Genomic DNA, 13995 nt, shown 5'->3' on the forward strand with positions numbered 1-13995 from the left:
TGAAAGAGAGAACTCTCATCCTCCCCTTCACTAGGAAATGCCTGCGTTAGCCGTGATGAAGCCAGGAGCTGGGAATTCCACTTGGTCTCCCCTGTGGGGGCGGGGACCCAGGCACACAATCACTCTTTGGGGTCTGGGCGGGTGCCCCCTGGGAGCTGGAGTGGAGAACAGAGCCAGGACAGAAACCCAGGCACTGGGACGTGGAGGCAGGTATCCCAGCTGTGTCTTAACTGCTGCACCGAATGCTCGTCCCACTAAGCTCTTCGTTTGTTTAAAATGAGTGTGAGGGGGCCGGCACTGTGGGATAGTGGGTAAAGCCACCGCCTGCAGTGCCAGCATCCCATATGGGCGCCAGTTCGAGTCCCAGCTGCTCCACTTCTGATCCAGCTCTCTGCTGAGGCCTGGGAAAGCAGTAGAAGATGGCCCAAGTCCTTGGACCCCTGCAGCCACAGGGGAGACCCAGAAAAGGCTCCTGGCTCCTGGTGGCTTCAGATCGGTGCAGCTCTGGCCGTTGTGGCCATCTGGGGAGTGAACCAGCGGATAAAAGATCTCTCTCTCTCTCTGCCTCTACCTCTCTGTAACTCTGCCTTTCAGGTAAATAAATAAATAAATAAATCTTTAAAAAAGAATGAGTGTGAGTTTATGGTTTATTTTCTGTCACAGACTTGTGTGCATAGATGCATCCAGTTCTTCAGCATTTGCTTATTATGGGCCAAATAGTGGGTTGTTGTTTTGTTTTTTAGAGATTTAATTATTGGAAAGATGGAGCAACAGAGAGAAAGAGACAGAGACAGAGACAGAGTGGCCTTCCATCCACTGGTTCACTCCCCAAATGCCTGCAACAGTTTTGGCTGAGCCAGGTGTAGCCAGAAGCCCAGAACTCCATCCGAGTCCCCACATGGGTTGCAGGAACCCAAGTACTTGAGCCTTCACCCACTGCCCCCCGCCCCGCGCATCAGCAGGGAGCTGGACTGGAAGTGTGGTGTGCAGGACTCAAACCAGGCCCTCCGACAGGGCTTGCGGGCATCGCGAGCAGCCTCCCCCACTGTGCCACAACACGCACCCCGGTAGTGTTCATCTTGCTTCTCCTGGAAACGTGTGGAAGGTTCACTTTATGCTTTCTAACAACTTTTTGTTTTTGTTCCTGGACACATAACCTACTTTATTTTTGACTCATTTAAACAGAATCCCTGTTTGTTTGTTTTCTGATGCATTTTTCATTGTAGAAGAAGTAAATAATGCAGTTAATCACAGGGACAAAGCCCTGACACCACCAACTGTGTGTGTCACTTGGCGATCACCAGTATAAAATTGGGTGTATAACACTTGGGTGTATAAAATGCCAAACTGTTTGATCAGCATTTGTATGTCTGGACAGATGCGTGTGCATTGTTTCTCTGTAACTGATTCTTTGCCTTTTTTACAAGAAGACATCATATTCTTGCAAATCTGTTTTTTTGTTTTTTTGAAAGGCAGAGTTACAAAGAGAGAGGAGAGAGAAAGAGGGAAAGAGAGAGAGAGAGATCTGCCATCTGCTGGTTCACTCCCCAAGTTGCTGCAATGACCAGGAGGCCAGAACTCCATCAGGTTTTCCATGTGGGTGGCAAGGGCAGGGCTCCAGACACCACTTCCAGTGCAGCTCTCTGCTGATGAGCCTGAGGAAGCGGTAGAGCCGGGACTTGAACCGGCGCTCCTGTGGGATGCTGGCATCCCAGGTGGCGCCCTAGCCTGCTGGCTAGAATTGACTAGACTTGTGCATGAGGATCGCATGTTAAGTTTAAAATTGCACCTATCTGCCTGGGCCCTCCTGTGCTCACTGTGTGGGGTGCTCAGGCAGGTGCACATGCATTTTTAACAATCTTTGCTGGGGATTCCGAGGGCAACCCTGGCCCCTGCCGGGTACTGCTGTCCAGTTGTTCCCTTTGCACCCATGCTGTGACTGTATAATGGTTTTGTATAAAGGCCTGGATTAAGGTAGGACAAGCGAGGAATTTGCCTCGGGCCCAAATCTAATGGGGTACCAAAGAAATCTCAGTAGCCTAGGTGAATCATACAGTATTTAAAAAAATTTTAAATACAGTATTTAATGCAGTATTTAAAAAAACTAATGCAGGAAATCTATAAGGAGTAAAGTATGGAAAACTCTTTAAAAAGATTTGTTTATTTGAAAGGCAGAGTTAGAGAGAGGGAGGGAGAGAGAGCAAGCTTCCATCTGCTGGTTCACTCCCCAAATGGCTGCAATGGCTGGTGCTGAGCCAGGCTGAAGCCAGGAGTCAGGAGCTTATTCCTGGTCTCCGGCGGCACATTAGCAGGGAGCTGGACTGGATATGGAGCAGCTGGGTCTCAAGCCATCGCCTGTGTGGGGTACTGGCACTGCAGGTGGTGGCTTAGCCACTGTGCCACAGCTCCGGTCCCCAGTTATGGAAATTTTAAGGGAAGATAAGATTTAGTCCTGTATTAACGCTGCTTGGCCTCACTGGCTGGCGGGCCCCTGTCCACTTCGTTGCAGGCTGAGCAACGTACTCACAGTTGGCGTTTGGGCCCTGGGGGCAGCAGCCTGCGCGTTGCAGGTTGATTAGCCACTTGCCTGGGCCCGCACCTTCTGTCTGCAGAACCCCTGCCCTCTGTGGATGTTAGCAGACGAGGGGCGGGGTCACCATGCCGAGAACGCTTGCGGCAAGTTCCTGCATTGAGATCTGTCCTTGTCGTGGGAGGGGGCGTCTGCTGTTAAACTGCGAACACCGGGCTTCGTCCCGGATTCGGCAGGTCCCTCCACTGGCTCGCTGGGAGTGGTCGCTCTGTGCCCGACTCTCTGGTTGGTGGTGGCCCTTTGAGGCTCGTGAGTCATTGGCTTCGAGCTTTTTTTCGGGTGAGGCGGGGGCTGGGTGGTTGATGCTCCTGTCCCAGAAATTCCTTCTCTCTAGTGGTGCATCTCTATCGATTGCGCCCACTCATGACGACGCAGGGATGCCGCGATGCCCACACTTGGTGCAGTTCTGAGTGTGCAAAGACGATCAGTGTCCTAGTGACTCGGCGCTCGCTGTCTGGACGGCCCTTTCCTGTGGCACAGCTTGGAGCTCTTGCTGGGAAGTGGCCCCTCCGAGGGCCGTGCCTAAGCAGTGGAAGCTGTCTTTTTATCTTTGGGTGTCTCACTGGTGGGCTGGGACGCCGAGAACGGGGTACCCTGCCGGACCGAGGCTGGCTCTGTGGCTGGCCATCTTGGCTCCTCTCCCCGCGCCCACTTGCCTGGGGCCTCCCGCAGCGCTCCCCGGCTGGCCCCCCATGGACGTCGACGCCGGCAGCAGGGTTTCCCCAGGGCATGGGGAATCCAAGTCACCGCTGTGGACGCCACATCTGTTTCTGCTTCCCGGGTTATTTTCTCAGTAGGGAGAAATGCGTGTAGGTTAAAGGGCCTGTGGGGAGGAGTGCGAGATAAACACGGCACCGTGTGAACCTCTTCCATATGGGAAGGCGCTGGCACCGCCCAGGCCGGGCCCGGCCATGCCATGATGGCGGGGCCCTGGCGAAAGCCCGCGGGAAGACAGAGCTGGGAGAAACGTTTATCCTGATGCAGAGCTTCTTGGAAGTCCCCGCGGTCTCTTCCGTCCTCCGGGTTTCCCACGTGCACTCTGACGCCCGTGAGTGAGACTGCAGCACCCGGGGTCTCCGCCTCTCTCGCCTCTAGGGCTCGGGCGCGAGTTTAAGGGAGCAGTCGGTGCCCTGCCGCCTGTGTGGTTGGTCGCAGCTGTCACCCTTGTCTGCTGATGTGTTGCCCGGTGGCCCTCACGCCTGATCTGAGAGTGGGGTGTTTGTGAAAGCTGCTTGGCGGGGCCCTGGCGCTGTGGGCCCTCCGTGGGCGTGAACTCCGGGCGCTTTGCGTTCTGACCTGCCGTGCCTGAGCCCTGCCAGCCCCAGGCATGCCCCTGTCCCAGATCTCATTATTCGCCTCGTGCCTTGTGTGGAAGAATGATTTGCTCCAGGTGCCGGGGAACGCGGCCGAAACGAGGACCCGTGTCGGCGGCCTCATCACGTCAATTCGTGTGGAGCGTAAATTACAGAACTTCACACGGAAAGGTGCTCGGGTTAGCGTGCCCGGCGCAGAGGACCTTCTGTACACCGCCCGCCCTGCTGATGATTTTAGTGAGGTTCTTGGTAGTGAAAAGCACCGGGCAAATAATGATTCCGTTACGCCGGAGCTGATTCATGGCTCTCATTATTGTTACCAGGCAGTGCCCTTTGGCCTGGAAGTGAAACTCGTGTGCTCCTGACACTAAGGTTAACAGCAGGAAGCCCGCGGCCTGTGTGTCCCCACGTGACCAGAATAATTTAGTAATTGTCTAATTACCTGAGGAGTCGAATGCTACTACTAAAAATAGTATGGAGAAATGAGGCGAGGGCCGTTCTTGTTTCTTGGAACCCATCTGTTCCCTATTTTGGGCACCCACGTGTCACGGGTGCCCCGAAGGATCCGCTCTCGTCCCTGCTGCTGGACAAACACGTTTCTCATGGAATGCAGAGGCCAGGAGCTCCACAAACATTTCTCGCTTCCGGATGTGGAAAGCCGGGAGGCAGGCGGACCGATGCAGGGGGTCCTTTGTCCAAACTGCGATTTTAAATCTGGAGCTCATACTGGTCAGTGTGATATTTTTCCTTCTTGTAAATACCAAAAAAAAAAATGCACACCTACTGCAGACTCCCTGCCACCACCTTAGGGATACCGTGGTTCACCTGTTCGTTCGTCGCGTGTGTGCTGCCTGCCAGGGCCAGCCCTGGGTACCAGGACAGTGAGGACAGACTCACACAGGGGCTCCCTCTTCCTGCTGTCGGACAGGAGAGAGACTTGTCAGGCGAGCAGGCCGATTCTGGAGGTGGTGACAGGAGCACAGGGTGACCTGCTCGGAGGGGGCAGGTGCAGCCGTGGCACCTGGGGGCTCGGGGAGGGCTGCCCTGAGGAGGTGCTGTTTGAGCTGAGACTTGAGTGAGGAGACTGAGCAAGCCAGCCTGCAGAGATCTGGGGACAGATGGGGTCCCAGGGACGTGCAAAGGCCGGAGGCGGGAAGAAGCTGGCAGTGTGGCTGGAGGGCGCACGGCTGTTAACCATGCAGCCAAGATAAGGCCGGGAACGCTCTCCTTACCCCGTTACTGGAAGACGTTTTCCCAAGACTGAGTCACTGCTCCCTGGCCCTCTGCAGGCTGGGCCACGCGTTGACAGGTGGGGCGGGGAGAGGGAAGGCGGGCCGTGTGAGCGATGCACCTGCTGCTCGGCGACAGTTAAGCTCTGTTGCTGGCGTGAAGGGCTCGGCTTGAGCTTGGTTGAAACTGCTCTAGAGAGAGCCTCCTTGGTGGAGCCCTGGGCGCTTTCCTGCAGGAATTTCTCCTGGCCAGGCTGTCCCTGGGCTCTGCTGCACCTGCCCGGTTGCTTCTTGCCGATGGTTGTTGGCTCTGCAGGTTGTCAGCAGTTGAAGGTTTTTGCTTTCATTGGTAAGCCAACAAGACTTCACATTTCAAACACTGGTTCTGAACCCGGGATGAACTTGGCCTCCCCAGGCCATGGGGTGCCATCTAGAGATGTTTTTGGTTTCTTGTCATAGCTCTGACTGCTGGCTTCCGGTGGCCGGGGGGCCAGAGACGCTGCTGAGTGTCCTGCGATGCACTGGACACTTGCACAGCAGCCGAGAGCCCATCCAGCTGCCCCAGGGAGCCCTGACACCGCCGAGGAAGGCGGACCCAGCGTCCACAGGAAGAACCTGCCTCATTGCATTTTTGGGGGGGCGTCACTCATTAAATTGTAATGTGTTCCCCCTAAGCATTAGCGGTCGGAACCCAGAACGTGATGCGTCCTTTACTGCAGGGTTGCTGTAGGTAGACCTAGAGCTCTGTGCATCGGAACAGTGGACATCAACATGGTCGCTCCACGGGGGATTCGCCCACACTTGCCAGACCCCTCCTTCCTCGCCATCTCCTTACTTGTTTCTCCTTCCCCTGCAGTCCCAGGAGCCACCGGCGCAGAAGGGCCCCACGGTCACCACCAAGGTGCGCCGGACCATGAGCAGCCGCGTGCACGAGGCTGTGAAGGCCATCGCGCTCTGCCACAACGTGACGCCCGTGTATGAGTCCAACGGCGTGACCGACCAGGCCGAGGCCGAGAAGCAGTACGAGGACTCTTGCCGCGTGTACCAGGCGTCCAGCCCTGACGAGGTAGGCTGGAGCGGGTGCTGCATGGAGGGGCTTCCTGGGCAGATGGGCCGGGGCGACGGCGTGCCGCCAGGGGACGATGCGTTCCCGGACACCGGGAGGGAGGTCACGGGCTGGAGACTACACCACCTTACACACCTGCAGCAGTGTGGGAACATTCTAGTTTCTCCATATCTTGGCCAAGGCTTGTTACTCTCAGTCCTTTTCAAAAAAAAATAATAATAATAATTCATTCGGGGCCAGTGTTGTGTCACAGTGGGCAGATGCAACACCAGCGTCTCATATGCGAGCGCCTCTTCAAGTCCCAACTGCCCTGCTTCTGACCCAGTTCCCTGCTGATGTGCCTGGGAAGGCAGCAGAAGATGGCCCAGTGCTTGGGCCCTGCCACCTGCATGGGAGACCTGGGTGGAGCTCCGCTCTCCTAGCTTCAGCCTGGCCCAGCCCTGGCTGGTTAGCGATTTGGGGAGTGAACCAGCGGCTGAGAGATCAGTTCTCTCTCTCTCTTTCTCTCTCTAACTGCCTTTCAAATAAATAAATAAATAAATGTTTAAAAGCAAAAAGAGAGAGGGAGAAACAGAGCGAGATGTACCACCAGCTGCTGCTTTACTCCCTAAGTGGTCACTACAGCTGGGGCTGGGCCAGGCTGCAGCCAGGAGCCAGAAACCCCATGCTGCAACCCAAGTACTTGGGCCATCTTCCGCTGCTTCCCAGGCGCGTTGGCAGGAGCTGGATGGAAGCAGAGCAGCCAGGACCCAGACCGGCACTTGGGTGTGGGATGCTCGCATTGCAAGCCGTGGGTTAACCCACTGCGCCACAGCGCCAGCCTCGCTGTCAGGCCTTCAGATTTTAGACATCCAGGTGGGGGTGCGGTGGTGTCTTGTTGTGGTTTTGGTTCGCATTTTCCTCAGGCCAGGGGATCTGAGCATTCTTACACGTACCTGTCAGCCATTTCTGTATCTACTCGTATCCTTTGCCCATTTTGAATTGGTTTATGTGTCTGTCTGTTGTTGAGTTTGAAGGGTTCCTTATTTATTCTCCGTACAAGTCCCTTATCAGGAATAGAATCCGTAACTGTTTCCCCCTTCTTAGGGTTATCTTCTTACCTTTTTGATGGTGTCACTTGAAGCACAAACATTTTTAATTTTGGTGAAGTCTAGTAAACCACATACTTTTAAGATACAGTCTGTATCTACATACATCTTGTGCAGAGACCAGCAGGATTGGAATCCATGTTCACACCTCGGAGCTTGCTGGCACGGGGGCTCCCTTCTCACTCGTCCATAGCAAGCCCCCCACTGCCCTCCCACTGAAGGTGCTGTGTGCAGGTGGGCGCAGGGTCCTCCTGTCCCTCGTCCCTGACCCTGCGAGCGTCATTCAGACCCAAGCTGAGCTTGACTTATCTGCCCACACGGTGCTCCTCTGCCCGCCCTCCCTCCAAGAAACACTTTAGTTAAGGAAGCGACTGTCACTCGGCAGGAAATTCCACAGGGGTGTACAGGGAAGGAGCCCGCGGCAGACTCACTCCTCAAGACGCCGCCTCTGCCTCCCGAGCTCTGGGTGCGCTCGGGCCCCGTGGGGGTCCTGTCCGTGGTCGTTCCATTGCACCTGCCCATTCCCAGGAAGGGAGGGGCGAGGGCACAGAGGGCAGACTTTCCTTGATGTCACCTGAGCTGTCTGCCTTTGTTAGAAAGGTCTGACTCCTGTCTCCCTGTGCCGTGCCCATGTGCCCAATGCCCACGTGGGTGGCGGGGACCCAACGACTTGCCCATCACTGCTGCCTGCCAGGGTCTGTGTGGGCAGGGAGCTGGAGTCAGGAGCCCAAGCGTGGGCAGAACCTGGCGCTCCGGTGTGGGGGTCCTAAGTGGTGCATTGACCTATGACCTCTAGGTCAAATGCCTGCAGCACCTGAATGTTCTTTTCTGAAAACCTGTGCGTTCTGGAATGACTTCAGACTTGGAGTTAGCACAGGGAATCCTCCCTTCACCCGGCCTCTGCTCAGATGCTTCCCGGGTTAAAGTTTCCCATGTTTGCTGCGCTCTCCTCGCACACCTTTGAAAGCTGCAGGTGTGATCTCTCACCCCTGATTAAACAAGCGGGCATTTACCAGAGACGGGAGTGAACATCAAGGCAGAGCTGTTATGTAACGTGCGGATCTTACCCAAAGTCCGTCCGCTGTCGTCCCCTCCACCCCCGCTCACCGTGCACAAAAGAAGAAGCACCTGCTCCAGGGTTACGGCGCTGGCGCAGCCTGTGCTGGCCTGGAGCAGAGCCTCGGCTCGCTGGCATTCCGGGGAGCTCGGGCCCCTTGGTCTGACGCCCTCTTGCACGTGGACTCCGGGCTCTGTGGTTCTAGCCCGTCCTCTCGGTGCATGCCGGGAGTGCATCTCGCTCTCGGTGACATCAGCGGTGATCGCTTGGCTGAGGCGGCGTCTGCGGGCTCGTGTCACTGGGAAGTGCCCGTTTCCCCTGCTGGCTGGTCTTGCGGCACTGCCCCCGCCTCCCCCCGGTATTAACCAAGGGGGTTTGTTTTAGAGCTCAAACTCCGGCTCATTTGGCGAAACCATGTTTCCGAAGGCATGGGCGCCATTTTGTTTTGTGGTCTCCCAATATCTTTGTTTTCTTCTTAAGAAATGAGATATTAAATATAGACATGGTTTTGTATCCTAATTAGAGAGAGAGAGAGACCACACTCCCATTTGCCCATTCACTCCCCAGATGCCCACAACGGCCGAGGCTGGACTGGGAGCCAGGAACATAGCCCAGTTCTGCCATGTGGGTACAGGAACCCGGTCAGCTGAGCCTTTGCTGCCCCCGGGTTCTGCATTAGCAGGAGGCTGGGTACTGAACCCAGGTTTTCCTACGTGGTGGTGGGGGGCGTCTTGGCCACTAGGCTCGGACACCTGCTCCTGTAGTCTCTTCTCTTCACGTAATATCTTGCTCTGCCTGTCGTCCAGTTTGTGAGAATAGTATTAGAAATGGCTTTTCTGTAGAGTTACTGCGGATGTGTACTCTACCATCCTCTCACATGGTTGGAAGTGAGGTGATTCCTAACCTTTAGCAACAACGCCTTTTTCATTCCTCTGACACACGGTAATTGTCCCTAAGCAGGGGTACAGTGGTGTTCTCACATCAGTCTGCTGGGTAGTGATCGCACCAGGACTGTAGCACAGCCAACACCTCGGACAGTTGTTGTTTCTCTGTGATGAGGACATTCCAAGCCCTCGCTCCTAGCTGTTCTGAAAGATGCAGTATCCCATTGCTGCCTGTGGCCGCCCTCCTGGGCAGTGAAACCCAGACCCGCCCCTCCTGGCTGCCTGTCCTTCTGTACCCATTGGCCAGTCCCTCTCCCCTCCCAGCCTCGGGAGCGCTGGCAGCTCCTGTTCTGCCCGGCTCTGTCCTTCCCTGAGCTCGGCTCCCTTAGGTTCCACGAGTGGGTGAGAGCGACAGTGGTTAGGAGCGTTTTGCAGCGAGCATCGGGGTACTCAGTATTTCTGGGGGGCACGTGACCAGGTTCGCTGGTTCATCCTGTGTTGCTGCGTGGACTGACGGACATGGTGTGCACGTGATTGGGGCGGCAGCCCGTGCCGCTGGGGGGGTGGCTCCGGTGAGCCCCGGATCCCTGCTGTGCGCCCTCCTCCTCCTTGCTGCGCCCCTGTGTACCTGTGGCTGTAAGGTTGCTGTGGCTCCCGCACGAGCAGGCAGGAGGTCTTGTGGTTCTGATTAACGCGTCTTTCAGGCCTGCGATACCATGGACCAGAGTGCTTTGCAGCGGTTTTTGCATGTTTCTCTTTAATGTTTTGCTCTTCTGCCGCCGGTATGAGGACTCCCCGTTATTTCTTGTTGCTCGTTTTGGGGAGGCAGGGCAGCTGTGAGTGAGTGAGGTGCCTTCGGGAACTGGACCGCTTGTGGGTGTCGGTGAGCTCGTGGTCAGGGTGGTTGGGAGACAGCACGGTGAGAATCCCCCCCCCCACCCCAAGCTCTCACAGATGAACGGGCTCTTCCCTGGCTGTTGCTTCTTTATCCTCACGGGGGCAGTGGAATTTGTCACCTGGGCATCTGCCCCTTGTCGCCAGCCTGGTGTTGGTGGAATGGCTCGAGCCGTACAGCCAGGTTCTTCTGTCACTGTGGATGTCTGAGCCAGGCTTTTTAGGAGTGAGAAGATATTGCTCCCGGCCAACCCCTGAGCTGGGGATGGCATGCAGAGAGAGGGAGGGAGGGAGGGAGATGGAGATGATGGAGATGGAGATGATGGAGATGATGCAGATGGAGCGGGACAGGCCCCAGGCGACGTGGGCGTGTGCCTCAGCGACTGAAGCTCTCAGGTTTGCCAGCCCTGCTGCTGGTGGTCTCGTCTTGCCCTTGGGAAGGGGAGCTCAGTGCGGGAGACGATGATGTCAGAGAAGCCATGTCCTTGGTCGTGACAGACTGCACACAAGTCAGCTGTGGGAATGTGATGGAATTCAGATCTGAGCACGTGACAGCAGCTGGTGCCTGCTGTGTGCGTGGGCACCTGGTGCTCCCGCCGGCCGTCGTCGCCAGGCGTCCCTGGAGGTCCTGCTGCCCACCGCTGCCGGCTCCTGCGCATCGCAATGCCCGCTCTCGGGCTGGGCGGACGGTTGTCCGGGAGGCTGGGTTGTTCGAGGACTGCTTTGTGCTTCTGGGCTGCCTTTTCCGGAAGTGAGCAGTGCCCGTCGGCGGCCTGGAACTCGGAGTTCTCTTTCTTACGCAGATTCTGAGTCTGAAAAGGAGGAGAGGTTTCCTTGGGCGCCTTCCTTAAGGCCAGAGTTGCCTTATTGGCATCTTTTTTTTTTTTAACTGCTGATTTTTTATCACAGGTATCTTGTGTCTGGGGTAGAACATGTTGCTGTATAGAGAGGAGCAAAGAAGGCCAGAATCCTGCCAACGCTGTAGCCACCGCTGGTGCTTTCCTGACCGGCCTTCTGAATTCTTGCACACCTTGGACATAGCAAAACTGAAATATGTGTATAATAACACGGGTGGGGGGGAGGTGGCCCACACAGGAGGCGCCACGTGGTTGAAGCTGCGTCTTTCAGAAAGCCGTACTGTTTGCAAGACCCCGCAGGAGCAGCTCCGGCTGCAGACTCGGCTGGGCCCAGATCGTACCTTTGAAATTCAATATCAATAAAGCGTTGCTTGTCCAGGCAGAGTCAGTTCACGGACTACAGACAGAAGCCAGCATTCGTTTTACTTCGGGGCTGTGGGAGTAATTTCTGCCAGTCGGCGTAGCGTTCATTTCCTGTAAGAGAAAGCAGGATTTCCTAATTTTGTTTCCTGTGCGCTTGCTGCTATGGAGGCCTTGCAATGCCTTTATTCAGGCATCAGTTACAGCCTGCTGCGCCCTGCCGCCGCCCCCGCTGCAGGGGAAACGGACAGACACGATCACCCCGAGGCGTGCGCCTCGCTCTGCCGCTGGGGCAGCCGGGTCTGGGCTGCTGCTCTCTGTCATCTGCAGGCTGTTGGTGGCGCTGGAGGCGGGGCTTGAGGGGGGAGTCGTGGTAATGACACAGCTCTTAAAGCATTTGTTCCTGGGGGCTGTCAGGGGTGCTCCCAGCAGCCAGAATCATCTTGTGCCTCATTTGTCTTTTCCGTGAGATATTTCATGGAAAAAAAAAAAAAAAACCAAGGGAAAAAACACCACTTTTCTGAGCTTTTAAAATCACAAGTACAGTGTCCTCACAACTGAAAAAAATACACATTGTAGTTTTTTTTTTTTAATTACGTAGAGGGGCGGGTGCTGTGGCATAGTGGATAAAGCCACCACCCGCAGTGCCAGCATCCCATATGGGTGCCGGTTCGAGTCCCGCTGCTTCACTTCCTATCCAGCTCTCTGCTGTGGCCTGGGAAAGCAGTAGAGGATGACCCAAGTGCTTGGGCTCCTGCAGCCACGTGGGAGACCCAGAAGAAGCTCCTGGCTTCGGGTCGGCCCAGCTCCACCATTATACCATTATAGCCATTTGGGGGTGAACCAGTGGATGGGAGATCTCTCTCTCTCTCTCTCTCTCTTTCTCTTTCGCCTTCTCCCTCTCTCTCTCTCTGCCTTTCAGATAGATAAATCTTAAAGATGTAGGTATAAACCACCTATAATCCCCATCACCTAGCTGTAACTGCTGTTTCTATGCTGGGTAGATTGTCCCTAAGTTTATGCACACGTTTATAAAAATACAGTTGTACAGGATCAGGCTGTGGTATCTATCACTAAACAGGAAGGAACATGCACAAAGTAGTAGTCTTTATTTAGTTTTTAAAGATTTACTTGCTTACTTGAAAAACAGTTACAGAGAGAGGGGTCTTCCATCTGCTGGTTCACTCCCCAGATGGCTGTAATGGCCAGGACTCGGCCAGACTGAAGCCAGGAGCCAAGAGCTTCATCCAGGTCTCCCACATGGGTGCAGGGGCCCAAGGACTTGGGCCATCTTCCACTGCTTTCCCAGGCACATTAGCAGGGAGCTGGATCGGAAATGGAGCAGTTGGGACTCGAACCGGCGCCCACGTGGGATGCCGGCGCTGCAGATGACATTTAACCTGCTGCACCACAGCGCCGGCCCCAGGGACCAAGTAGTAGAGCCATTGCCTGTTGCCTTCCAGGTGCATGAGCAGGGAGCTGGCATTGGAAGCAGACTGGGGATTCTCACCCACTCTCCAATATAGGATGTGGAAGTCCCAAGTGGTGGCAAAACCACTGTGCCGAATGCTGCTTCCTGCCCCTGCTGTGAGATTTTTGGCGGCACACTCGTCCTGTTGCTCAGCCCAGCTCAATCATCTGTCCCAGCCCCAGACCTCACACTGGGGGGAGGCCGCGCGCCTTTGGCCCTCGTGAACGATGCCTTTGCATCAATGGTACGCTGCCCGCTGCCGGCCACCGGCTGTGTGGGTCCAAGGGCCCCGTCACCTTGTTTTGCGTCTGCTTGCTAAGGACAAGCATCGCGGCCCGGGGGGGCACCTTGCTCCCGGGACAGGTGAGGCCCCGTCAGCACGTCAGTGTCTCCGTGACCAGGAGGCTCCTGCAGCCCCCACTCTCCCCACCCCAGTGTCTCGCAGGCACCGGGCTGCTCGGCTGGGCTTAGAATGCTACGTCAGGAGGGCCTGGTGGGGGCGGGTGCTGGGGCTTTACCAGCCCTAGCTGTGTCCTCACACTCCACCCCGACAGAACCTGTGTAGGAAATCCCCCGTCTGTGTGATTCATTAACCATTGAGTTAGAATCTTTTTAAAGATTTATTCGTTTATTTATTTATTTGAAAGAGTTACACACAGAGAAGGAGAAACAGAGAGAGAGAGAGAGAGGTCTTCCACCCACTGGTTCACTCCTCAATTTGCCATAATGGCTGGAGCTGAGCTGATCTGAAGCCAGGAGCTTCTTCCAGGTCTCCCACACCGGTGCAGGGGCCCAAGCACTTGGGCCATCTTCTACTGCTTTCCCAGGCCATAGAAGAGAGCGGGACCGGAAGTGGAGCAGCCAGGTCTCGAACCAGCACCCATATGGGATGCCCGCGCTTCAGGCCAGGGCTTTAGCCCGCTGTGCCACAGCACCGGCCCTGAGTTAGAATCTTGAAATAAGATTTCTGTTGATCAGAAGGGAGTGGGGGCTGTTTGGGGCAGGGCCAGGCAGTGATTTGGGGATGACTGGGAAAAGTGTCCGAGGAGCCCTCCTCCGTGTGGCTTATCTGCGGGCAGTGGACGCAGAAGCTCTGCCCCGTGTAGGAGTAGCATTGGCCGGGAGTGGACTTAAGTAATTTCCAAATGAGGTGCTTTTTATGGAAATGCTCTCAAACAGTATTAGT

General features: G+C 55.7%; 1 protein-coding gene across 2 annotated transcripts in view; it reads left to right on the plus strand.

Annotated features, from left to right (window-relative positions):
- The window catches only part of ATP9A (ATPase phospholipid transporting 9A), a 134421-nt gene that overhangs the window by 80003 nt on the left and 40423 nt on the right, over positions 1–13995 (plus strand). For both annotated transcript variants that reach the window (XM_070051684.2, XM_070051688.2), the window contains exon 14: positions 5989–6198. In XM_070051684.2, coding sequence (XP_069907785.1) covers positions 5989–6198 — 210 coding nt within the window. The remainder of the gene's footprint in view (positions 1–5988; positions 6199–13995) is intronic.

The sequence above is a fragment of the Oryctolagus cuniculus genome, chromosome 11 (genome assembly GCF_051225735.1).
Source record: "Oryctolagus cuniculus isolate XC-2025 breed Fujian yellow rabbit chromosome 11, ASM5122573v1, whole genome shotgun sequence".
In the NCBI taxonomy this organism is placed as follows: domain Eukaryota; kingdom Metazoa; phylum Chordata; class Mammalia; order Lagomorpha; family Leporidae; genus Oryctolagus; species Oryctolagus cuniculus.